This window comes from Poecilia latipinna, unplaced genomic scaffold (assembly GCF_001443285.1).
Source record: "Poecilia latipinna isolate Pla-1442-1.1 unplaced genomic scaffold, P_latipinna-1.0 Scaffold571, whole genome shotgun sequence".
Classification (NCBI taxonomy): domain Eukaryota; kingdom Metazoa; phylum Chordata; class Actinopteri; order Cyprinodontiformes; family Poeciliidae; genus Poecilia; species Poecilia latipinna.
In genome coordinates, this window is record NW_015113187.1 from 42,562 (window position 1) to 68,746 (window position 26,185).

General features: G+C 40.6%; 3 protein-coding genes across 6 annotated transcripts in view; 2 read left to right on the forward strand and 1 right to left on the reverse strand.

Annotated features, from left to right (window-relative positions):
- gpr157 (G protein-coupled receptor 157) overlaps positions 1-4,912 on the forward strand; it is an 11,272-nt gene extending 6,360 nt beyond the window's left edge. The window contains exons 3-4 of one of the 2 annotated variants that reach the window (XM_015041834.1): positions 1,366-1,560; positions 3,116-4,912. In XM_015041834.1, the coding sequence (XP_014897320.1) occupies positions 1,366-1,560; positions 3,116-3,286 (366 nt within the window). In that variant the 3' untranslated portion in view covers positions 3,287-4,912. Of the gene's footprint in view, positions 1-1,365; positions 1,561-3,055 lie in introns of both variants that reach the window. The other variant, XM_015041833.1, reaches the window with a different exon arrangement.
- A 3,487-nt stretch (positions 4,913-8,399) lies between these two features.
- On the forward strand, positions 8,400-19,639 carry slc2a5 (solute carrier family 2 member 5). 3 transcript variants are annotated; one of them, XM_015041839.1, is made up of 14 exons: positions 8,401-8,519; positions 11,651-11,774; positions 11,887-11,985; positions 12,067-12,227; positions 12,310-12,434; positions 13,938-14,090; positions 14,178-14,303; positions 14,395-14,582; positions 14,710-14,820; positions 14,950-15,051; positions 16,986-17,061; positions 17,276-17,403; positions 19,155-19,334; positions 19,531-19,639. In XM_015041839.1, the coding sequence occupies exons 2-14, from the start codon at positions 11,688-11,690 to the stop codon at positions 19,558-19,560; spliced, it is 1,566 nt and encodes a 521-aa protein (XP_014897325.1). In that variant the 5' UTR covers positions 8,401-8,519; positions 11,651-11,687; the 3' UTR covers positions 19,561-19,639. The 3 variants fall into 3 exon arrangements, with proteins under 3 accessions (XP_014897322.1, XP_014897325.1, XP_014897323.1); XM_015041837.1 differs by lacking the exon at positions 19,531-19,639 and adding an exon at positions 19,365-19,501; XM_015041836.1 differs by lacking the exon at positions 19,531-19,639 and having other exon boundaries at positions 8,400-8,519; positions 19,155-19,501.
- Positions 19,640-24,566, reverse strand: ca6 (carbonic anhydrase VI). Its single transcript, XM_015041835.1, has 10 exons — positions 24,145-24,566; positions 23,431-23,610; positions 23,081-23,229; positions 22,840-22,935; positions 22,108-22,174; positions 21,866-22,023; positions 21,627-21,753; positions 21,437-21,520; positions 21,314-21,352; positions 19,640-20,992 (listed from the first exon to the last, which is right to left on the reverse strand). Exons 1-10 carry the CDS (start codon positions 24,230-24,232, stop codon positions 20,361-20,363), a joined length of 1,620 nt encoding a protein of 539 aa, XP_014897321.1. The 5' UTR covers positions 24,233-24,566; the 3' UTR covers positions 19,640-20,360.
- Between the last annotated feature and the right edge of the window lie 1,619 nt (positions 24,567-26,185).

The window sequence follows — 26,185 nt, forward strand, 5'->3', positions numbered from 1 at the left end:
TATGCCAGATTTACCAATATTTAATTTTATAATTTTTTATCCGATTACTCGATTAATCGTAAGAATAATCGATAGATTACTCGATTACTAAAATATTTGTTTACAACAGCCCTAGTGGAAAATATGAAATTACATTTAAAATAATGTGTAGGAATCCTGATTAAAGGAGAAACATTGATCACAAAGTAAATTTGGACTTTTAGTTAAAGCACCAAGCCAGTCTAAGAGTTAAGTGACCTAACTTCATCTGAATGATGGACAGAACTATTGGCTTTATTACAGCATCTGCAGTGTCCCTCCCAATGTCAGACTGTAAATGACAATCTGTCAGAAAATCTTTATGAACATTAAGTGTTATTGGAACAATTCTGTCAAAGATAATCATGTGGGATATTTTTCTGGTATGGCAGGCTGATTTTTCATGGAGTTGGTGTAAGGATTTGTTATAGAAACCTCAAATTGTTCTGCTGTTTCCTACCATTGTGGAAATTAGAATATCTCAAATTGATGCTGATGCAGTTTTTCAGCCATTCTGTTGCGATTCCTCATAATCCGACTCTTGAGTACTTTTGACCCAACAATTTTGGCCCACGTGACAAAGAGTTTGGACACCCCAGATTTTAAGTTTTATTTTAATATTCTGATGTAATTGTTGTTGTTTTGTAGAAAGTGGTTTTTATTTTGACATTGCACAATGTTTAGGGATGTGTCGATATTAATCTATCTGTTATGGCAGACAACTGACGTCTCTCAGCAATATATATAATGTAATGTACTTTTTATGTGTTTCTCTAACTTTTGAATACTGAAAAATTTACCACCACGTTAACAATGCTTCATTTAAACTGCTTCATTTAAACACCCACAATCCTGCACTGCCCTACTGTCAGTCATATGACCGAACAAAAACCCACAGGAACAATCCCTTCACTTCTCCTCCAGAAACACAGAAAGCAACAGTAAGGAAATAATCATCATGCTAATATGACTAATATCACCCATGACTGATGTTAATGCAGATATATGGTGCATGCCTAGTTTTTTTATTTGTCTAAAAAGCCTAATTTTGTTGATCAGAAGAACATCCAAGTGGGGTGAATAGTTCCTACAGGCGCTGTATTCTTTCCTTTACATATTTTAAATACATGCCCATATTCCTTTATTCATTGGGATTTAAATTGACAAATTTGCAGCAATTCTTTCATCTGATGAAATTCAGATGAATCATGGATCACATTCGCCTCACTTCTGCTGCTGTGTCGTGAAAAACAACCCTTTGTTCTTGATGATGCATTGCATTCTCTTTTTTCTTCCCCTTGTTCTTCTGTAAATCATCCCCCGATCTGTGTCCTCTGTTTGGTCCAGCATGCGGCCCTGTCGGAATATCGTCCCATCTTGGCCACCAGGCCTCCGTCGCAGTCCTTCTCCTCCATGGCAGATGTGAAGCTAACTCTCATCCCCATCATCTTCATCGTCCTGCGCATCTGGAGCACGGTGCGCTTCATCCTGCTGCTGGCTAACTCTCCGGTCAGACAGAACCCGGTGTTGGTCACGCTACACGTGAGTTTAAAGTCTGAAAATAGCTGCTTTTAGTGGAGATGACACCCTTTCATATTTAGTCATTTTCTTTTGTCGTCTGCTGTATTTGGCAAGCAGCTAATGATAGCATGTGTGCGCTATCATTAGCTGATGTGCTGTTAAACCTGAGTGTGAGACAGGATGCAGTTAAATCCATGACTCATCGCACCGTCATCCTGCAGTTTCTCTTTATAAACCAGTGGTTTCTGTTTGAAACTCCTTGCAACAGAAGATGTGCAGTAAAAGGAAGACTTATCAATAACTTGAATATTATTATTCATCTGAGCCGTTGTTTTTCTAGGGTGAAATTAGCAGTGTTTAAGAAAAAAAAAAAAAAAAGCGAAAATCGAGTGCATGAGTCTGAATTTATTGTGGATTTTCTCTAATCAGCATAGACTGAACAATATACATACATGCTCAAACATATTCTACTATTTGGTCAGATGTCCCTTACTTTTGGCACCTTTTGTAGCCATCAGCAAGCTTATGGCATAACTCTGGCTACATCTCGGACCACCGTTCTTACAAATGGCCATTACGGTAGAACGTCGCTGAAGCCATATCTGATGCGTGTTTGGGTGGAACCTCTAGTTGGGTCCAAATGAGTTGCTAATTTTTAGTGAAGAAGAAGAATTTGGATGAAGTTCTCCATCATTCCAACGGCTTTTTGTACTGGCAGTGAAACAGACCCTCAGCATCAAAGCTGCACAGAATAACGCAACATGCAAAGACGTCTGGTGACGAAAAATTTTCTTTTACAGGCAGTACTCTGCAGTCATCTCCAATGTGTTATTAGCATGATACTTGTGGTGTTGTTGTGGTTGCATCATACCCTCAGCATGATGCAACCACCGCCATGGTTGGCAGTTGGTAAAATGTTCTTAGGTTTTAATCATAATCTCAACTCATCCAACCATACTTCTTGCCTTTGGATCTAAGGACCTGTCTTTGTCTCCTCTGATCATAAAGCCGTTCTCTACCACCCATTTGACTCGATCATGTTCTGCGCCTTGCTAAAGACCAAGTATTATTGTGTAGTCACATGCATTATTGAAAGCCCAACATTAATTCAGTGTATGTAAAACATCTCTGTTACTGTAGTTGTTTGGCTTTTTAAGGTCTATTTTGCTACATTTTACTGTTACAGCTAGTTCTCAGTTGTTAAAGGCTTAATGAAGAATGGTTGTTGTGGTGATGTGTAAAGGTGGAGTGTCAGAAAGTGCCGTAAAATTGGAAAATTGAATTTCTTTTAAGTTAGGTCTGATACATATATCAGCATTTTTATAAGTGCAAGTAATATGGTTACTCGATTGACTGGCAAATACACAATATTGCCCTTTTTGGGACTATATTTCTACATTTAGCCATCATAGGATTTTTAAAAGTGTGTAAAAAATATTAATAAATAGAACAAATAATTTTTCCAGTTCTCTTGGTCAGTTAAGTGTCTCTCTGCTTATTTTCTGCGTCCCTTTAGGGTATCGGCAACACGTCTCAGGGAGCAGCCAACTGCATCATGTTTGTGTTCTTCACGCAGCCCATCCGCTCTCGCCTCTGCACTGCGCTCTGTTGCTGCTGCTCCAGCTGTCGAGGCGAGGCGCCGCACCCGGACGGTGCCCCACAGCGGCACCAGGCGAGACGGGACTCGAGAGGAGAAGGAGAAGAAGAAGAAGAGAACGGTACCAGTGGAGTGCAGAGGGAAAGATGATACCCTCGCTCTGTGACCGGTGAAACCGGGCCGAACCGCTGAGGTGAAGGAAGCGGTTGAGCAGGAAGCCTTATGAAAGCGAGGGATGGAGAATGCTGCAGACGCATCGTCTAGGTTACATACTTGCACTTTTCACTTTTGGTTCTTCCACTATGTTTCTTGAGTCTGTTACACCAAATGAACGACAATGTTACTGTTGCACCTCTACTTATCATGTACTGTAACAAAGTTACCACTGTGAAGTAACGGTTGGGCAAGCTTCATATTTTGTCCAAGTGATTGTGCTTCCAAATCACATAAAAGAAGATAATCTGCCAAAACATCTTTACCCTGTTGTCGTCGCTGATTAGAAGGTTTCGCATTACTCCAAATGTGGCTGCCTGACTTGAAATGTTGTTTCCTCTTATTTTAACATGTCTTACTCCAGTCCTGCAGCAGGATGTTCGGTACTGTATTTCCATACTGGTTTGTGCTTAGTTCAGCTAAATGTTTCTGCAACCAGAAAAACTATGTTGGAATGTGAAATGAAACTAAGATCAGTGTAGTGGGTGAACTGAATATAATACAGATATATCCGATGCTAATGTGATGTCAGCAGATGTTGCAACATGTCCTAGTTTACTAACTCATTGTAAGGATTTAGAAACTTTGAAGTCGAACTCGCGATGTTTTAAATGTGTCGTTTTCTAACTTTTGTTCAAAATTAAGCTGTGGAATAGTTTAGGGTCTCCTCCGCTTTTACTTTTTTTTTTTTTCCTCCCTGAGACCAATCGGATATGTTCTCTAGCCAGTTTAACATCTACACTCCTGTTGTTGCTTTGTACACTGTAATTTGCAGTTGCCTTGTAGAAAACCAAAATAATGTCTTCGTTAAAGCGGGAAAAGAACTTTATTTCTAGATCTTGTCTGTGCTTTTTTTCTTTTCATAGTTTTAAACTAATGAGCTCTGGTCACCTATTCATTGACTGCCACTAAATATATTTTGAGAGTGCATTAATTATTTTTGGATCAAACCGATGCACAATATTTAAGTTGAGGTTTGTCCTACTGTTTTAGTATTGTAATAAATTTCTACTGTTTCTCAGCATATTTGTTTATATTATAGAGTATTATAATCTGAAAATACTGAACTATTTATTATAGCTGCATAGCATATCAAATTAAATCTAAGCGATAAGCTCAATGTCGAAGTGTAAAGTTTTCTTCCGTTTTACATTATAAATTGAGTGATTTTTGAAGTTTCTTCCCAAAGAGATGCTTTAAATTTCCGGTCCCTTCCATGCTTATTGGCATCCCTGGTGCAGATATTTAAATAGTTTGCAATAATTTAATCTTTAATTTCAGTATTTTCATTTTAAAGGGGAGAAACTAATACGGAAAGATGAAAGAATATGTGAAAGTCAGTGGGTTTTATGCAAGCCAGAATGTAAAACATGAAGGGTTTTAACTCATAATAGTTAAATGATGCCAAAAATAATTAGTGTGAGTAAGTAGACTGTTCCTCATGTTATCGGTTTCTTTGCCCCATGTCTGCTGTCTGTGTGATATTTTTGCTGTGTCTGTGATTGTGGCTGTAGCAAATCCAGTTGCCTTATGGGGACAATAAACTTTTCTACTGCTGATACTTAACTGGAATTGTGTGCTTAGGTAAGATTAAACTTTTCAGAAACAAATGGCCCAGGTGGGTCATTTCTGAAAACAAAGGAGTGGTTTTGTTTTGAGAATCTGAAAACAAAACCACTTAATTCCTACTGATGTGAGGATCTGTGAACCTGGTTCTCTTTCAAACGCTCTCGGTACCTTGTTAGAGAATATGGCATCATAAACTCTTTAAAATACCAGGAAATTAAAAAAAAAAATCTAAGAGTAGCTTAAATGTTTGACACAAGTTATTTTTAAATAATTGTTTATTAAAACTTCATCGTCCTTATTTTTAGCGCTGTCGCATCAAACGTGAAATTATTTTAAAGGTTTTTCCTCCCACTTTTTGTTTTTTGTTTGATTTTCTTACCAATTTTACAAGTAATTTTGAAGGACAGAGAAATAATTTTGAAAACAAACTAGTGGAAGCAAAAGTTGAAGCTGTGGTTGTGGTTGCTATAACGGTCACCATTTGTACTCACTAAAGTCAAACTTGCTGCAGCACTCGGAGGCCTCTGCCCTGCAAGCTTTAGGTGTTTTCCTAACACCTAAAACATTAACATATTTCTGCAGCACTTGATGGCTGCAGAGGACGTCAGGGAATCGTTTGAATCAGGCGTTCTGGAACAGTGACGTCTAAAATATTCAGTCTCTGCGGACTGAATTTAAGGAAAGCTAATCTAGAGTTTTAAACCAAGATACTGTGGAAAATTGATCTACAATTTTTAGCTCAACATTTTTCTATGTGAGCGTTTGTTAGAATATCCCGGGTTTTCAGTGCCTGTTCCATCAGCTTAAATGCAACAAAAACACTATAAGTGCAAAACCCCGTTTTACTCTTTTGGCATAGTTTGCTGCTTTTCTATTATTTAAAACTCATCGCTCTTGTGTAATATCGTAGTTGCGACATATTTCACTACAGCGTTTGCGAATCAACAGTTTGATGTGTCGCCTTCATAATTGCTGGTCACTGTGGTCAGGAGAAGCATGAACGATCATCACATGTCATCCTTCCTCCTTGCAACCTGAGCTGCTCTCGTGACCATGAACGTCTCGCTTGACCCCTGCTGCTAGATGCCTGTGTTGGCCAGACGTCAACAAACCAGAGGGGAGGCTGTAAACTTGAATAAACGCGTACAGACCGTGGCGTCGACCTTAACCTAACCTATAACCATAATGGTTATTTTTAGACAATCTGGCTCTTTGACATGATTAGCGCAGTGGATCCTTGCTTTCTTTAAGTTGAAAGCTTGTGAACAACTCCTCCTGACGCCATCATCTGAGGAAAAAAATAGCACAGGAGCATACCCTATATATGACATGCAGCATGAACAGGCGTTAGGGGAAGTATTCTGCCCACACAGACTGGAGCAGTGCAGTTTAACAAGACCAAAAAAAAAAAAAAAGCAGCGGCTGAGTTAAGCTCATAAAGAAACACACTATGAGAATTATTTTCTGCATGTGTGGATTGATCAGCTTGAAAGCATCAAAACGAACACACTTAGCGACTGAAAAAAAAAATGTGTGCATCCTTCTTAGAGCATCTGGTTCCCATACATTAGTCTGATCCCCACTGTTTACACTGCTCTTATTCAAATAAGCAGGTTTAATTCAACATTTAGTTGGAGTAATGGGACAGAGTGCACAGTTCATTCTCTCATGCCGGGGAATATAAGAGTAATGACAACAGAGTGGGCGGCAAGCCTGGGAAAAGACTGTGTGCGGATGTGGAGGGTCTGCACTGTCTCACAACAGATGTCACCGTTGCAAACTCTGGTGTATTTTATAAGGATTTCACATGATAGACCAACACAAAGTTGAGCATAATTGTAAAGTGGCAAGAAAATGATACGTGGTTTTAAATGTATTAATAAAAATGAGAAAACTTTGGGATACATTTGGTTTCAGATCCTTAATTTTTGATACAGATTGCCCAAAAAAAACCCTCATCTGTCTGTTGTCCCCTGAGCAGGTTTGCTACTATTTGTATGCATATGCAGTGGCATAAGTTTCCCTGGCTTGCTGCTGAGTGCTGTGAGACTAGGTTACTTTCTGGAGGAAAGCAAGTTCTGATAGCTGCTTGCATTTTAATTGGTTGGACTGCTGTCCACAATGTTTCATTGCAGGGGTGATGTTTCTGGGAAATTATCAGGGTTAGTTTGCATGTAGGTCAGATAGTTCAGTTTTAGTCTCATGTGACCATGAATGTCCTCCATAGGCCTGTCACACATTTTGAAGTTTTAGTTGTGGAAATTGTCTTCCATTTGACCATTTATCTTTTGTCTTGTGAGTTTGATAAAGCAGTTTATTGAACTACTTTAATGTTCAATAGAAATTAAAGTAGTATGATTATTTGCAGGTGCTCTAAATCGGTTAGCAGACTCTTTTTTTTTGTCCTTGCGGACAGCAGGAAGCACACGGATGGCCGCTCTCTCTGTATTTCCTCCAGTATTTAATCCATTGTGTGATTTGGCTGACATTGAAACACCTCGGGCTGATGAAAACACTTAAGGAAGAAGTTTGTGCTCTCTCTCCTCTCTGCTGGCTCCCTGCCCGGTTAATTCATTACGTTCAGTGTACCTCTCAGCTGTGGTGACCACTCGTCAGCGGGAGTCATTTTTATACTCAACACGAACTGTTCATTTAGCTGATTCTGTTGTTGTAAGAGCCAATTCTCAAATTCACTGTCCAACTCACTAAATAAGGAATAACTTCAAGTACTGAATGGCAACCTGATAGCAGAACAGCATTCACCAAGAACATGAAAACACCTTTAAGAGAGGGCACACAGAGAATAAAGCTACTATGGTTTATTATTACTTCAGAATCTGGACATTCAGGCAGCAAGCAGCTAAAAGTCCCAGTAAAACAAGTTTGTGGTAAGCATGTGACATCCTCTGTCTCTTCTTTAGATCATGTGATGTTGCCCTGCACATTAGCTCCACCAGCTGTTCACTGCAGTCATGGCCACTGCAGAATATTTCTCAGTGCTGATGTTAAGGGTTTCACTGCTTTATTTTATTTTATTTTTTTTTTATAAGCCACTGCTTAAGTTTATGGTTAAACTTAAAGGTATAATGAAGATTACTTTAGTTTTTCATGGATAATGAATCCATCAAATTTCTAAGTATATTTGTAAATGGGGCCAAAACATATGGAAGCCCAGCAACCTAAGGGAGACACAGACTTTCCTCTCCCCAGTCAGTTGGGCCAGATCCTCTGGAGAAATCCCAAGTCATTCCCAGGTCAGTCAAGAAATAGACCCACTGGATGTCCTGGGCCTTCTCCTGGCATCCTACCCAGATGGTCAAGCCAGCTAAACTGGCTCCTCTCGATGTGAAGAAGCAGCGGTCCTCGTTTGCTCTCCATCTATCTCTAATGGAGAGCACCACCGGCCGCTTCATGTTCGGCTGCGTACTGATCCACATATCATCCTTACAAGATAGTTCGTCCACGCAGACGTCACTTAGCAACAGCCGCCACCTTGGAAACAAGAATTCTGATTTTCAGAGCTGCTTCGTGTAGCTCCGTTTTAGCAGGTGGAGGGTCGGGTACATATAATAAGGACAACAGAAAAGCTCCATTGATGCAAGTAAGTGTATTTTATTTCTATAGCAAAGGAAAACAGAAAGATAGCAACGTACCTTTTAAAGAAAGCATGAACTTGTGAAGAATTACGCCGCTCAAGGTGGCAGCAAGTTGGAGTTGCTCTGTATCCTTTTTTTTCTGGAAGCTTTCGTTCCTGCGTTTCTGGCGGGAAAAATTGTTTTTTTAGGACCGTCTTTCTGGTTTAGGATGCTGTTCTGCTGGATTGATTTCTGCTAATATTTTCTCATTTGTTATTATGCGTAACCACGGCAACAATGCAAAAGCTGAAATAATACAACTGGAACCAGAAAACCCTGGAGGAGTTGAAAAGGAGGAGTCGTGGATGCAGAGCCGGAAAAGGAGAGAGAGCATGAGGAAGTCCAAACCATCTCTTCCATCAATCATAATGGGCAATGTCAGATTCTTAGCTAGCTCTTTGACTTCCTACGCAATTCATACCAGCTGCTCTCAGCGTTTTTACACAAACAATGTATTTGTTCGTTTTCATAAAAACAATTAATTAATAATAAATAATTGGAAGTCTTAAACTTCGATAGTTGCTGTAAAGGAACTTAAGAGTGAATTAGCATGAACCGGAAGTGTTCTGGCTTGACCGAAGCATAGACATAATATAAGGATAGACGCCTCATGCACCGCTCTCGCCTATTGTCGCTGATAAGATTTAGGGCGGCCATCTTGGAGCGGTACACCACTCCACTCAGCGTTATGTGTTTAGCAGGCACAATGACGTATCAGCGCATTTAATCAATCATAACACATTTTTGTTACTGGAAACCATATTCAAACATCTATCAAAGCAACATTTATAAACAATTGTATTTTTAAGTATGTTTTTAATACATAGTTCATCATATTTAAATATGCTTAGTGGCTATAACAATAGAATAGGAATGGAATATTCTGATATCGATGTAGGAATATTCTGATATCGATGTATGAAGAGCATATTACAAAGCACACAGCCGTTCATAATTAATTTAATAAATTATTTAGTAATTTATTATATATATATATATATATATATATATATATATATATATATATATATATATATATAATAATGGCGCAAATAAATACTGATTGATTTGTTTTACACAAATGTCAGGGACTCGTAGTTATTAAATCCTAGGGTTGTTGTTTTTTTTCTCGTACAAACACAATCTTAAACAGATTTTATTAGCATCTTATTTGATAGACAAAGTAGCTCAAACAGAACCATGTTTGCATGTCTCTTATAGCCGCATAAGGTTTGTGAGCCTTGTTATGTAAGCAAGAAGTAATCTATTAAACCTACAATAAAACTTGTCTTTGGGCTGCTGTGATATTTTTAAACTTTTTACAGTTACAGTTTGTAAATGATAGTTAAAATTTCACTCTTTCAATATCACCGTTGTAATAGTGCTGCTCAAAATGTTATGTGGGTACAACCTCATGTTTCTATCCATTGTAAGCTGGGCTTCCAGTGAAACACCTTGCCAAATTTAACCCGGAAACTATTTATTAATGTTTTGATAAGATTCCTAACACACAATCCCTCATGTTGGTTTATCCTTTTAAAGTCTCACCTGACTCATCTTGCAAATGATTCTTAAGTTTATATGCCTTTCTTCTTTTCTTCAGAGGAGTTTATTTTGTTAACACTTTATCTTCTTTTTTTTTTTAACTCCGATATGAGATCTATATTTGGGATGATTGCTTTTGCACCGAGATGCCCTGGAACTGACATCCAGCTTTATGAGCAAACAACACTGGCGATCTTTTATAGGCAAATAGACTTAACTTCGGAGATAAAAACCGTATAACATATTGTAAACAGAGCAAGCAGAAAAAGAAACGTACAGCAGTACTGATCCTGCAGAAGTTTCTTCTTTCATGTAGCTTCCCAGTGTGCCATAAAAGCAGATAGATCCAATAAACTGTAGAGGGATGAAGAGTGACAGTTTTGGCAGCTGTTTGTCACTTTAGTGTCCTGCTGTAATTCTTTTTAAAAGCAGTAAAGGTGCCTTATCACTACTTATCTTTTATTGGCAGTGATCACCCTTACTGTTCTTATCAATTTAGGCAAATCGATAAACACAGCTATTATATCACAAAGCTGTGGTGTGATACTAATGCAGTGCCTTTGTCACACTTCAACAACAATCTTTTATGTATTTCATTAGAATGTAACTGGACAATACAAACACTGTGCGATCGGTTTCAAGTTTTTATGGCTAAAAGTCAGGTGATTCCTGAATGAAATTGCATACTTTAATCTCAGTATAAATGCAGCTGTTCTCTAAAATAGCATCCTTCAGCATCATGAAACGGGGTTAGCTTATAAAACAATATTTCATGCTGTTCTGTTAGCAACCCAAAAGCGGAAAGAGCATTGTAAATCTTCAAATTTACAGCAATCCTGAGAAACAATGCGTTTTAGTCAGATGAGACTACATGGAAAAACCTATTTGTGGAAGAAAACTAGTACTGACCCTCACCTCACCATCCAACGGTGAAAAAAAAAAATGCAGCATCCCTCTGTGGGGATACTTTTCTTCAACAAGAACAGGCTCACTGGTCAGGATTGATGGAAATATTGGTGCAGCGAAGCAATGGACATGGTAAAAAAAAAAAAAAAAAAAGAAAAGAAAACCTTGCAGCCACTGCAGAAGACTTCAAACTGGGAAGCAGGTTGTTCAGCAACCTCAAACATGCAACCAGAGCTTCAGTAGAAGGGTTTAGATAAATACATATTCCCACGCAAAGTCCAAACTGAGACTGTGGAAAGTCTTTAAAAAAAAAAAAAAAGGTGTTCACAGTGATCTATATCTAACCCATGCATCTTTTTCCTATCACTTCACATTTATGGACTATTCAATCACATTAAAAGTCAAACTCAAACAAAGATACCATTACGTTTTTGTTTGTAATGCTACGTAACGTGAGAGGGTCACTCTTGCTAGGCACTGCATGTATATCTGCGCTAATTTCATCCTATCATTTAATATATCTCCTGTTCATTACATAAAGGTAAAATTAACTTCCTAGACCTGATAGCAAAGTCAGCAGCATGAGAGCAATAATTACAAGTTGTATCATAAACCTTTTCCACGTTCTCTGATCTTATGTCCAAAGGGCAGAGTGAACGCTGCAGCAAAAACAAAAAGCAGCTATGCTTGCAGAATGTGTCTCAGAATGTATCGGCAGGTACACCATGGATGAGAAGCAGGAGCTGGAGAACTCGGAGGAGCGGAAAGGGGTGAGTAGCACTTAAGCGTTTGGTTTTGTCCAATCTGTCCCTGTGACTAAATAATCATTATGGATGACATTTGTGTTGGTGACAGATTTTTCCTCATGTTTTCCCCTATTAGAGACTAACAAAAGTTTTGGTACTAGCCAGTCTCGTCTCCGCGTTTGGCTCATCCTTCCAGTATGGATACAACGTTGCTGCAGTCAACTCTCCGGCACCGGTAACTGTTTTCTTGTTTTAACAATCATTCATGCTAAGGTTCGGATCAGAGACGCTTTCAGCCGTGTTCTGTTCTCTGCAGTTCATGCAAGACTTTTACAACAAAACCTACATCAGTCGTTACAATGAGCCGATGGCAGAGAGCCTCCTGACTGTGTTGTGGTCAGTGACTGTGTCCATGTTCCCGCTCGGAGGCCTCTTTGGATCTCTGATGGTGGCTCCTCTGGTCAACAAGCTCGGCAGGTAAAAACTCATTCACAGCGAGCTCTGCAGTTCTGCATCTAGGAGCAGGTTGTGTCTTTAATTAGTTTTAACTGTGCAACAGGAAGGGCACCCTCCTCTTCAACAACATCTTCTCCATCGTCCCGGCGGTCATGATGGGAGCCAGTGAGATGGCCAAGTCCTATGAGCTCATCATTTTGGCCAGGATCTTAGTGGGAATATGTGCAGGTTGGACATTTCATTTGAAAACGTTTGCCGAAGAAAAGCGTTCAACTCAGTCGTTTTTCATGGTCTGACACCTGGATGCAGCTAGCCCCCACAATTCCTTCAACTCTTAGAAAAGAGTTGTGTCAAATGTTTGTGCCTCCATAATCTGTACGGTATTAGTAAATGTTTCTAAAGGCAGTCAAAGATCAACCCCAACATCACAGAAATCAAAATTGCTACCTTTGTTCTGTTTCGTGCAGCAGAAATGTTTGGCTGCTTTGGTTTAAAGGTCTATGTAGGCGAAAGGTCTGCCAGCACTCACGCAACACCAAAATCAAACACAACGGGTGACAAACGTGTGCGCTGCTAAAGGTTTTGTTTGTGCTGTTTGAGTAGTTAGTTTTTAAAAGAAACATCTTATTGTTTAAAATAATTAGGACTTTCCCAATTATTATATAATAATTTGAGAGGTTTTTTTTTGTTGTTGTTTTTTACTTTTGTGTGGATGCTTGGGAGCCGAAGCAACCCACTGTTCATTTTACGCAGAGTTAGTCTTTCTGAAAAGACTGTGATAAAATACTCAACAATTATGACTGGTCAGTTTATTTGACTGACACTACATTCTGCCAATTTGCATAAAATAGAAAGAAACACAATTTTTTTATCATTTATCACTTTGAAGATTAATGTTTTTGACCGTTGAAGGATAGATGTTTGCAGTTTGGTGACCTAAAAATGTAAACATTTAAATTCCCCAATTAGCAAAATAATCAAATCTGGCCACCTCTCCTTTCCTTAAGTTTATAACTTTTTGTTGCCTCCATTGACGTCTTTTGGTTCGCACTTTACCCCTCCACACCGCCGCTCCCCCTTTCTTCAAGTTTTTATCATGATATTTTACTGTAGCCAATCAGTTTAGGATCAATACCTGGAAGTAAATTCACTTACATTGAAAAAAATTGACAAAGTTATTAAGTTTAAAACTTGATGACCGCTTTATTATCTGGTATGAGTTTGATAATAACCTCTTGAGGATGATAAAGAACATGTCACTACATTTGTTTAACATCGGTTTGTCTTCAACAAGAACTACTTCCAAATTCAGTCTTTTTGTTCACATAAACTGTACTTTAAAGTCACCGACTTAAAAAAAAAAAAAAACTCCTCTCATTCACACATTTCAATGCTTTTATCACATAAAAGTAATTATGAAACGTGGCACATCAATCCATGTAGATTAATTTTTAACTGTAGTCACGTTTAATCAGATAGGATTTGCCGTGAGTTTGTTTCTTTGCCCTTTGACCCGTTATTACACAGATTAATACTCAATAATTGTCAGATAACTTGAATGAAACATCTTGATTCTGTTTGAGCACACTATGTTACAAAGTCAGTCAGAAAAATGTTCTTGGTTGTAACATGGTGAAATGGGAAAATGCTACAAAGGTTGAAATACTTTTGCAAAGCGTTGCAGTTCGGGCTGGCGTACATATATTTATTTTACCCCATCCATGTTTGCAGGTCTGTCATCCAACGTGGTGCCAATGTATCTGGGCGAACTCGCACCCAAAAACTTGCGAGGAGCCATTGGAATCATCCCGCAGCTCTTCATCACTGTTGGCATCCTCGTTGCACAAGTGTTTGGCATCAGGAGCATGCTCGGCAACAAAACAGGTGTTCATAAATCCAAGTGGCTGCTTGCCGTTATTTTGTTCCTCACACTCAGCCGTCAAACAAAACCCTGACTGTGCTCTGATCCAGGCTGGACCATCATGCTCGGCTTGACCGCCATTCCCGCTGTGATCCAGTTGATTTTCCTGCCGTTCTTCCCGGAGAGTCCCAGGTACATGCTCATCCAGAAGAGAGACGAGGAGAACAGCAGGAAAGGTGAGAACCCGGGACAGAAAACCAGCCGCTTTACGTGGCCGCATCAAAACTAAACCGCAATCGAGTTTTGGTTGTGATTTGCCCCTCTCAGCGTTGAAGCTTCTGCGTGGCTGGGAGGATGTGGACGAAGAGATCGAAGAGATGCGTCTCGAGGACCAGTCGGAACAAGCAGAGGGTCATCTGTCGGTGTTCTCCCTGCTGACCCAGAAGTCTCTCCGCTGGCAGCTGCTCACCATCATCGTTTTGAACATGGGCCAGCAGCTGTCCGGGGTCAACGCGGTGAGGCGAGGCGTCATTCTTTCAAAACGCTGATACCTGTTTTACTTTAAACATTTTCTATTACAAAGCACCGCCATTTGTTACCAGCCCCTTCCTCAACTCTTTCAACAATGCGTTTCTTTCACAGATCTACTACTACGCAGATAATATTTACCGATCTGCCGGAGTGAACGAGCAGAACGTCCAGTACGTTACAGTGGGAACAGGTGCAGTGAATGTCTTCATGACCATAGCTGCTGTAAGTATCCTGAAAAAGTTTTAAAAATAAATAAAAATAAATAAATAAATAAAGTAGAAGAGCTGAAATCTGCAGTCTAATTGTGGCAGCTGGAAGCTTCAGCTCTGAACAGGAAGCTTGTTCTCTCAGGTCTTCATCGTGGAGTCCTCAGGCCGACGGCTGCTTCTTCTTCTGGGATTCGGGATCTGCTGCGGGGCCTGTGTGCTGCTGACTGTGGCGCTCAACTTGCAGGTAAACTGCGAAAGCTGCAGCGTGACTCGGATCCAACACGTCACTCTGGTGCCCTCTACTGGCCTTTTTTTTAAATAGAGTCCTCTGTTTTTAAGGGTTTTCTTTTTTTTTTTTGGCCATTCTTTGACATTTTAAAGCATCAGACATTTTTATTTATGGACAACAACAACAAAAAATAACAACCTGAAAATATTTTTGTGGCAAAAGCAGTTTGTATTTATGGATCTCAGTCTTGATGCCAAAGCCTGAAGTGACCTTGTAGCCATTTCCAGACTGATACATGTCAATGACACATTCAGGAAATGAATCTGGCCGAGCAGACTGGGAAACGACCAGTTAAAGTCACACCCCGGGACAAAGCAGTTTTAGGGAAACGAGGATGTGTAAAAACATCTTTATACAACCAATGAAACACAAAGTAATTGATTACTATTACAAGTCCATAGTTACTCCGATCAATTGACAAAAGTGTAGCAAAATATTTCAGCTGTAGTAGCTTACTATGATTGATAGGATTGTTGAACATTGTGTTAAAATTGGGTCTTAATATTTTTTCCCCCAAATCAAAGGTTTAATTCTTCAATTGAAAAGAAGTGTTTCTGATCGTTCTGTCTCCTTTATTTTTGGGATGGAAACATAAGACTGTGTAACTTTGTAAAGGTCCCACATAAATAATAATAATAAAAAATATATATATTACACTCGGAAATGTTTTAAGCAATAAAGTTTAACCTTTACTTTCTGTAGTTCAATAAGAGAATGCCCAAACCTTGCAGCGATGCGTATATTTAATGCACACACTCCCCCCGCTTGGCTGTTTTCGCCGCCTCTATTTCAATAAAGGTTATGAAAACATCCTGCTGTTATTATATGATATATCAACTGTCTGGATAAAGCAGGTTGAAATGCCCCAAAGCAGTCTGAAGAAGCACAGGCAATCACAAAAAGTGAAGAAAAACAACAAAACATTAAGTTTTTACAAAACAGAATGCCAGAGAACTCTTGGTAATTATAACAACCTGCTAAGTAACACTGACAAGATTCACTACCGCAGAAAAATGAAAGAAAGAAATATTACAGCAACGGGACTATGGCGCAGATAATCCATTTAATTTAGACGTTTTAATCAGGCAAGCAGCTGAAGTACGAGGCCCAAATAACGAAAACCGCTCTGTGGGCTTTGATAGTTTCCACCTGCAGTTTCCACCTGGTCCAGGGAATAAAACGATGATCCCGCATCTCTGTTTGCTGAGGTTGCTAAAAATCCGAGACACTAAAAACCAAAATGCCAGCAAGAGCTTCTCAGTAATAGATAGACGTAGCGCAGAGCACAGTCCGTCTTTGAAAGTGTTGCATTCAGACTGATAGCAGTGACACCGCACAATGATGATGAATGAGCGTGCACGCAGTAGGCTACTGTGGGAAAAAAAATGCTAATTCATATCTCATTTATTTATTGCTTTGCTTCCTGTCAGACTTTATGACATTTAACGCTGTGTGGGCAATTATTATTAGGCAAGACTTATATTTGAGGATTATTTATGTTAATAACCAACTGCAGAGCCCTCTGAGACCAAGCCCTAATATCTTCTTTTAACTTCAAGAGTTCTGCATCTCTCTGAGACGTAATTTTGTTTTTACTTTTCAGAGTCAGTTAAATCCCATTTTACCTAAAGAAAAGAATCCGACTAATAATTTTAAGCATCTTGACACATAGTGTTGACCTCCTTAGGTCCGTCATTACACGGATACACATCACCTACAGTGACTAAATCCATCAGCATTCAAGTTTGTCCGGCTTGGAGTTAGAAAATATGCCTAGAAAAAGATGATGTGGTCAAAATACTCTCTTGCCAAAGTGTAAGAAGGTTGTTTATCATTTCTGTTGCAAACTAATGATGGGATTAATGAAAACATTGCCTGTCTGTTGATAGGCGAGTGTGTCGTGGATGCCTTACATCAGTATCATTTGTGTCATCATCTACGTCATGGGACATGCCATCGGACCCAGTAAGTCTGACCCACCTGTGGTTATTTACCCACACGCTGCTTACAACATTATCCATTATCTGAAGTGCTGCTTCACCAGACATGTAATCACAGATTCTGTAAATTCAGCTCTCTGTCATGGCAGCCTCCTCTCTTTTGGCTCGAGAGGACTGGTGTGTGTTGCAGTGTTCCGGTTGTGGTTAACCCCGTGTGCGTGTGTGTGTGTGTTCGGCAGGCCCCATTCCAGCGGTGGTGACCACTGAGATGTTCATGCAGTCGGCTCGGCCAGCGGCCTTCATGCTTGCTGGCGCCGTCCACTGGCTCTCCAACTTTACCGTGGGCCTCATTTTCCCCTTCATGGAGGTTGGTTAAACAAGAGACACCAAAGCAGCTGAAGCTTATCATTTCAATATGTTTTTATTATGCGCAAATGTTTTTTTTTGTTGTTGTTGTTTGTTCAAAGTGAAATCAGCAAGGCAAATCAACATTATAGCATTTATGTCTAGTAAAAAACATTAGTTTCCTCCACTTAACATATATATTTACATTTCTTCTACAAAGGGAATAATAATAGACAAACTGAAGTATTTACCCCTTGAACTTTTCCATGTTTTGTTTTATTGGGATTTTGTGTCATAGACCAACACAAAGTGGCGTAAGTAAAGGAAAAGGATGTATGGTTTTCATACATTTTCTCGACTAATCTCCAGTAGCCATCTCTTTAGTTAATAGGGTTCATCTGGTTTTATTAGATGTGTGCGATATTGCATGCATATTTTAGTATTTATCTGGTTGCAAGTAAATACAGGGCTTGTACCTCTGATACTAATGATGCCAGTGCTCTTTGTTTATGTTTGATACGTCATCTAATGTCTCATCTTTAGGTGTTTTTGTAGGTGTGAATTATTTTGTTCAAACCTAGGTCAGAATCCTGACATAGTTTATAAGTATCTGCAAAATATTTTAATAGCATTAACGCAATTTACTTGCATTTTTTCCTAAATAAACAAAGTGCAAAATATTACAATTTGAGCAAAAATATTTTTTATGGTAGATTTGAGAGACTACAATACAAAAATAGAATAAAATTTCAAGATGGAAACTGGATCTAAAGTATCAATCTTATCCATCCAATACTGATACCGACTTAGTACCGATGTTATAGATATTTTGGATCCATCCACTCACCTTTAGCTGGACAAGAAATCCACTGAAAGTTTGCAGTTTTCCTCAAGGTACGAAGGGGACACAGCGAACATGTGGAAGAAGTTGCTTTGATTAGATGAGATCATTTGGACATTTTTGGCAAAAGGTGAAAAACTAACACTGCACGTCCCCCCAAGCCACATGGTAGTGGCAGCAGCAGCATGCTGAGGCTTCTGTGACAAGAACAAGGAAACAAGTCAGAGTTGATAGAAAGATGGGTTGAGAAAAGGTAAAAAAAAAAAAAACAAACACCAAAGACATAACCTCAAAAGGCTATCTTTTTCATCATAATTCATAATGATCTTTGTGTTGGTCTGTCACACATACAGTAAAATCTCAATAACATAAAGTTTGTGGTTGTAAAGTCTCAAAACGTAAAAGTCTGGTGGCCATGAAGATTTTTTGCAAAAAATATTTTACGGCTCAAGATTTTTGAGTTGATCCATGCTGAATCTGAGACTCCTCAGGATCCGCCATGACGGTGTTGCGTTAAACTTTTAGAAGATATGGTCAAAGTTTGTAGCTAGACGTCTGTTGATGTTCATTTGCCAAAAGAAAACAAAAAAAAAGGTTTACATCCAGCAGTTCTGGATGTGTGACAGGTTTGTAAACCATTCCTGGGCCTTTCCAGTAAGAAAACAACATGCGGCCCATTAGCTTTGACTCAAGCCGTTCTCTTTTAATAAACATGCTGGCGAAACCTACAGGATGAAGAAAAACACAACAAATGAAAAAGGAAACAAGTGCGGAATGTGTTTAGGTAGAAGAAACCAAAAAAACTAGAAGAGCATTTCCATAAAATCAGCTCATCTCACTTCACCTTGACTTGACTTCTGTCTTCCTGACATATTTACAACCTCTCCTCCTGAGGACAAACAGATTGCTTTTCCTGTCCTTCTCTCTTTCAGCGAGGCCTTGGCCCCTTCAGCTTCCTCCTTTTTTCCGTCGTCTGCTTTGTGACGCTGATCTACCTCTTGATGGTGATGCCCGAAACCAAGAGCAAGACCTTCCTGGAGGTTTCCCGGCTGTTCAACGAGAGGAACAACATGGAGATCAAAATCTGGGAGGAAGATTTGAAAGACAACAAGGAGATACTGGACAAGGAGATACTGGACAAGGAGATACTGGAAGGAATAGAGAAGATCACTGCCTTATAAAGAAAATAAATTATAAGCACTGAGAGAAAATATTAGCTGCATGATGCAGCAAAAGACTTCAGTGGTTTTATTTAGGCTCTGTTCTTTGTCTGCGAGGATTCAGACTCGAGCCGTTTGTCTTTGGCAGGATATCTTTGAACATTCTTCTGCAGGTTAAAAATACGACAAGCAGATGCCACTCCACTGGCAGAGGTGTGAATGCATGCACGAGTCATTAAAGAAACCAAAACCTTTCATGTAGGTCTTTATTTATGAAGCAAAGACATGAATGCATGGATGAAGCTGTGACACACATTTTAAATATTGATCTGCAAGAGCCTGACGGGCATTTTATCCTTCATGACCATAAACATTTCAAAAGCTCACACCAGAACATCAGCGGTGATGTTATGAAGGGGGTGGGGGGAGTGCAGAGTGGTTAGCTCGTTTTAAAGCCCAGCAGAGGAGGGTTTTCAGGAGCACGGTGGCATATTTCAAAGTTAGGACCTTTCCACGGGAATTAACTGGAATTCAAAGAAACAAATGGGAATAAACCTCAGTTTTGCAGCTTGTAAAAATAATTTATTGGATTACTGGGATTACAACAACCATATTTCAAGGATACACGCTTTTTACTATACCTCACATTCACGTAGCCGTAGCATGCTGCTTACTGCCAGGGATTGAGGGCACACCACCCCCACCCACATGCACTCTGCATTCCTCCACAGATGATTTCCACAACCCCAGGCTATAAATTGAAGCCACACATTCGAACCCACAGATCGCCGAAAGTCAAGCACGAGTTGTTTATCGTTTGCAAATATTTCTGTTTATGATAAAAGCAAGTTTTAATGCTCGTGTTTGCGTATGATGCTTAAATGACCTCCAAATGCCAGTTAATTCCCCTCAAATTCACACGGAGGGCGTCAAATTTGGAATATTTTACTCGGAAGTTATTGAAAACGTGCAGCCACATCAGGAGCACCTGTACTGGTTGTCCAGCTGCACGCCGCCGTACATCTTGAACCGGCTGCTCCCCCAGCTCAACACGTTCCCCACCACGGTGCTGTTGCTCTCGCACAAAACCTGGTCTCGGATCTCCGCGGTGGTCAGCACGTAGTCCCACACGTTCACGTCCGTCATCTTGCCCACGAAGGCGTCCGAGTCGGAGATCCCCAGGACCCCGTCCTTGTCTTTGCCCAACACAAACTCGCCGGCGAGGTTGATCATGTGGCTGCTCTGCAGGTGCCTCTGCTCCCCCACCTTGCCGTTGATCCACAGGTCCACCCCGCCCGAGTGGGACGACCAGGTGACACAGTAGTTGGTCCAGTCCTGGGTGTTGAAGCCGTGCGGCATGTTGACAAAATCGTCACCGATCCAGAGGCCCACCTCCCTCGCATTCGCGTCCTGGCTGATGGAGATCATCAGCTCGTTGTCGTGGATGCTGCTGGAGTAGGAGATGACGGTGTGGACCCCCGGGGCCCTGAGGAGAACGTGCATGCAGACCGTGAAGGCGTCCAGAGTCATGCGGCTGAGGGGAGCCAGGGCGTAGCTGACGGAGTTTCTGTCTTCAAAGTTGAGCACCAGAGGAAAGAGCTCCCCGTGCTCTGGAGAAGAAATCAAACGACAGACTTCTTTAAAGCGTGGCGTGGTTTTAAAGCTACTGGTGAAATAATTTGGATTCTCTTTAGGGAAAGAGTCTGGTTTTCTGTTTGTTTTGCTTTGAAATGTTGCACTCAAGATAAAATACCTGCCTCTGCTGACACCACATAAGGCAAATGCTACCACCTACTTTTTTTTCTTAGTTTTTGTCCTCAAAAACCTTTAGCTTGTCTGAAAATAAAAGCTCTTTGGTTAATTTTTTCTTCATTTACATGCTTTTATTTTTTTTGCTCAAATCAAATTCCTGTACCATACAAAAACTGTACCATATTTGGAAGGCCTTGAGCTGGAGCGTCCTCCTATTCCTGGGGAGGAATAAATAAAAACGGTCACACAGGTCAAGAGGAGATTTTGCATTTACTGTGCTCACATCCAACAGTTTCAAGCACCTGAATACATATTCTTTCCAAGAGAAGTTATCAGGCCCTCGATCTTCAAGAGCTTAGATTCGATTTCATCTTGCTGACAAAACGCTGCGGAGGCAAAAAGACCAAAGATGAGTCAAAATGAAAAAGTAAAAAAAAGAACTAACTCTGCAGATTCACTCGGTTTCTCAGGAATCAGTAATAGATCACGCACTTCCTCTCCCAAGGCGTGGCATGAAGGAAGACTCCACAACGCGGTCGTTGAGCGGCTGAGCGATGCGGTAATCGTTCCACAGAGTCTTGTTATCCATGTCCATCAGAGTGCCCTCTAGCTTCTTGATCTGGGTGCAGCGCAAAGAGAGCAAGAGAAATGAAACCAGTAGGACCGCTTCTAGTTAGGACTTGCTCCTCTCTCCATGTGTTTCCCCCCCCCATCCCCCCCCGGCGTCATACCTGGTTGTGTGACAGAGTGATGGGCGTGTCGAACACGGTCCAGATGATGCTCTCGAAGCAGGGGGGCGTGGTGAGGGAGCCCTCGTACCTGAAGAAGTGGCTGAGGTTCTCGGGGAGCATGTCGCGCACGGCGATGCTGGATATGTTCATGCTCTGACCTGACAGGGACGCAACGTCCAGTCACAGGAGCTCTGAAGAGGTCGAGCTACGAAGAGGAGTCTGCGCGTGCAGGGAGAACTCACCTGCATACTTGATTTTCTCCAGGTTGGATATGAAGTCGCTGTAATAGGTGTTCTCAAAATGACCATACTGGAAAAGAAGCAGAAAGTCTTAAAGGCTTGCTTCACTCGTGTCAAAGGAAAACCTTCGTGTTTTACTCCAGTAGTTTTGCTTCGTAGAGTCACGCACTGTTACGACTTTACGTCTGGGTGCTCAAAAGTCCATCAGATGCAAATGCGGCAACGGCTTAAATGTCTATAGACGTTAGCTAGCATATAGCATCTCATGGAGGCCTGTTTCGCCAAATTAAAATTTTATTTCCCCTCAAAGTAGCATCCCTTTTTTTTTTCCTAAATCAAATTCTCCGACAGAGACAGACAGACTGCTCTCTGCTGCTGTCAAAGTGGTTGTCGGCTGAGGTCGTTCCCGTAGCAACGACCTCAAAGGACGGGGGTTGAAGTGTGTCAGAGGTCAGACTTGTCGCAGACTGCTGGATAAAACTCTCTTTCAACGAGTCGGTCCTCAGCCAAATACTCAATAAAGCCTTCAATGCACTATGGGGAAAAACAATCAACTTCAAAGACCACCGGATTACTATTTATATGTATATATGTATTTAGCACAAAGGCGTCTTTGAAACTTCCTCCAAAAGAACAAACGCTCATTTTTCTTCTCAAGTCTTTTTTTTCTTTTCTTTTCTGAGGTGAATAAGGTGCTGAACTGAGTAGAGGAAGAAGTGTTTGCGGCTCACGTACATCATAGACAAAGGCGAGCACTGCCAAGCCGTCCGACTTATCTTTGGCCTCAGAGAAGCTCTTGTACTTGTCAGAATTATAATGAACAACGTGGAGCTGCCGGGGGAAGGAGAAAACAAAGAACACATTAGGTTTGAACCGAAAAAACAAAAACAATCCTTTCCGGATTTTTTTTTTCTTTCTAAAAAACAAAACAAAACAAAAGCGCCCAGTTTTACTGTTGCTTTCATCGCCCACCCACCTCCGCCATGTAGCGGCTGCCGTCTATGGTGTGCTCCGCCCCGCTCTCCTCCAGGTCCAGGCCGCCCCAGTGCAGGTGCATCTGGACAGCTGTGAACTGTCCCGGGAGACCCTTGGTGATCTTCATGGAGGGAGGCAGGTCGATTTGAACTGAAGCCAGCATAAAGATTTCATCACCGATCATGAATACTTTACAGTACAGCTGTTGAGTTTCAGACGTTTACGGCCAGATGGCATGAAAACAAATGAGAAGACAGACTTTCTACTGTGTCTAATTTGTATTGTTTTGTTCATTTTCCTGTTGTGATCAACCTAAACATTTATGTCATTTCTGCTCTTTGTCACTCGTACCTGTGTGCCCGTTGTTGGTCATGCGGAAATTTCCCTTCTGAGTTTCATACCCGCTCAGCTCCAGCTGCAGCATGTTTTGGTTGAACCTGACGTTGCGCCGCTGGATGTCAATCGGCGACTGCTTCTTGCCTCCACATGCTGGGTATTTGGTTGCCCAGTGCGTCTGATCCAAGGCTCCCTCTGTGTTGAAAACAGGCAGACATTTATCCACCCTCAGAAAAAAAAAAGGTACATACCACACGACTCCAAATATTAGCATCGATCATTATGTTTATGTTATGACTGTTTGTAGAAGGATTAAAAAAAAAGAGAGCGCACAGAACTTGTTCAACTGGATATTGCTGGTTATTCACCACAGAAATGTTAACAGTAGCTGCTCTATCCAACTACCAGTATAATTTGTTCCGATGGATGTGGAAGCTAAAAATGCCACAGCGGTCGTTTTCCAAAATGTGCTTGGCAGATGTAACGCACATGGCAAGAATCCAGGATTCACGTAAAAATCGTAATAAACTGACTTGATTTACAAAAATAAAAACTAAAAACGTCAACAACAAAAGTTTTGGGGGGGGTTTTTCACCGTTTCTTTGCCCTACTTAAAGTCTAATCCACGCAGCGCTACTTTACGCGCGTTTTACGCACCAGGACAGTCGGCTTCAATCACGTTGAACAAGACTTTAATAATTATATTCAAAAACCGGAAAGGAAGCCCACCTTTGTATGTCCAGTGTATATCAGTATGGGCTCCGGCATTAACCAGGCACACAAGAGCGGCGGAGACAAACGCGGAGAGGATCTCCATCACTGCGCCTCGGATCCGTCACGCAGGACACTGACACCCCGCAGAGGGCTGCTCTCTGCATTTAACCCACATGTGGTGAGGGGAGGTGTTGAGCTCTGCTGAAACCGCCCAGAGCGCTTTTCAGCAATGCCAAAGCGACTGGAAAAGGCACCAATCTGATGTAGTCCGACTCTGAAATGTGTTCCTAATTTAGTTCGGGCTTGGATTTAATTACTCTGGGAAAGAAAATGAAGTGTCTGTTTAAGTCAGAACAGTTGCAATTTGTGCAAAGGACAAATTTGGTCTCTTTAGTTGTGTTTTTTTTCTTTTTTTTTCTTTTTTTTTTAAAAGAATCATGTATTTGGTAAACATATGTTTACATTTATTACCCTTTCTCGACTGGAAGAGTCTCTTTCGTATCCTCTCCAGTTGTTTATAGCTGTGAAAATGTGCTCAGACTAACAGACGTACGCGACATTTGTATCAGACTTCAAAGGAAGCTGAACAAGCTGAGTCATGTCAGTGTCATTGTGTTGGTGCCTCAGAACATTCTGAGAAGAAAAAATAAAAAAAAAGAGGACAGCTCCGGGTTGATAAAGCCATTCCATTATCACGTGATCTGATTAAGTAAGTAACACTAAATTATACAGAGCATCACCTTGCGCATCAGTTTCAACATGTCCGACCCGCTGTTAACCTGATTTTCCTACTCGGTGAGTGTGTGAGTGTGTGTATGCACGGTTTGCCCTGGCAGCCCTCGGATGTTGTAACAGGGATTAATGAATCAGCAATTTTACTGGATTGCTCAACAATATATTTTTCCGTCATTCCCAGGCACTTTTTTTTTTCCTCATTGGAGACTAACCAAAAGGTGAACGTGTGTTTGACAAATGCTTTCCAACTGCTGCATGTTCAAAAATAACACTCGGTTGTTTTGTTCCTTCATTCTTCCTTTTTTTTTTTTTTTGCCAGTATCTTAGTTTACTCCACCTAAGGATTGTCTTGCAAAAGAGATTTTTAATCTCAACGGAATTTTCCTGGTGACATAAAAGTGAAATAAAACCACGCCATTAATCTCATATGAATCACTCCATTTTCTTCAGCCAACATTTCCTTTCCAGTTTGGTCCACAGTCCTCTCTTGTTCTCGGGTTCGACTGATGGCCATTGCTCCACATCTCTAACTGGCAACTCCTGTACAGTGTCAGGTTATGTAGATGAAACCTCCTCAAAGTGTATTCTTCTCTCTTTAGATTGTGATTTCTTCCTCCTGTCCAGTCTCCGGCTGCCTGGACAACAACTTGAGTATCCAAATGATGTTTTGTTTTCAGGCCCAGGGTGTCTGATTCAGAATATCCAAACAACGGTTCTTTAGTCTTGGAGAGTCCGGTTTACATCTTGTTTCTTTACTCTGAGTGTCCCACTGACACCTTTTCGATCTCTGTCTGTCTGCTTAGTTAGTTTCCCTTGAGGCCTCAGTTTTATCGTTCTCTTCACAACGTTTACAGCTCAGTTAGTCCCACCTGCCTTCCCTCCTTTCCCATAATCTCCGCTCCCATTAGAGTTTCAGGAACTCCTTGTCAGTTCACAACAACAAACGCAGGTATCCTACCTGTTGGACAACTTTTGTTACCACCACTGTTTAAATTTATTCACCCTCTGGTGTTGCTGCCAGTTTTTGAATTGTTTGAAGTTTTGGATGTGGAGTTTTATTTGATATCTTTATACCAGCCTGGAAACTGTATTTAAAGCTGCACTTGGTTCACTTTAAACACAAACAATAGAGAAAATATTCAGTAGGTATTCAAAAACATAAGATAAAAACATTTTAAAAATGAATGAATTCTAATATGAAGCTGGAAGTGGGTGTGAGAACTTTTTTAGCAGTGATGCCTTTGGTCCATTATATTTGGTTTCAGCACTACCACCCCCTTGGTAATGGATTTTTTCCAAAGGAAACTTGTACATTGAACAC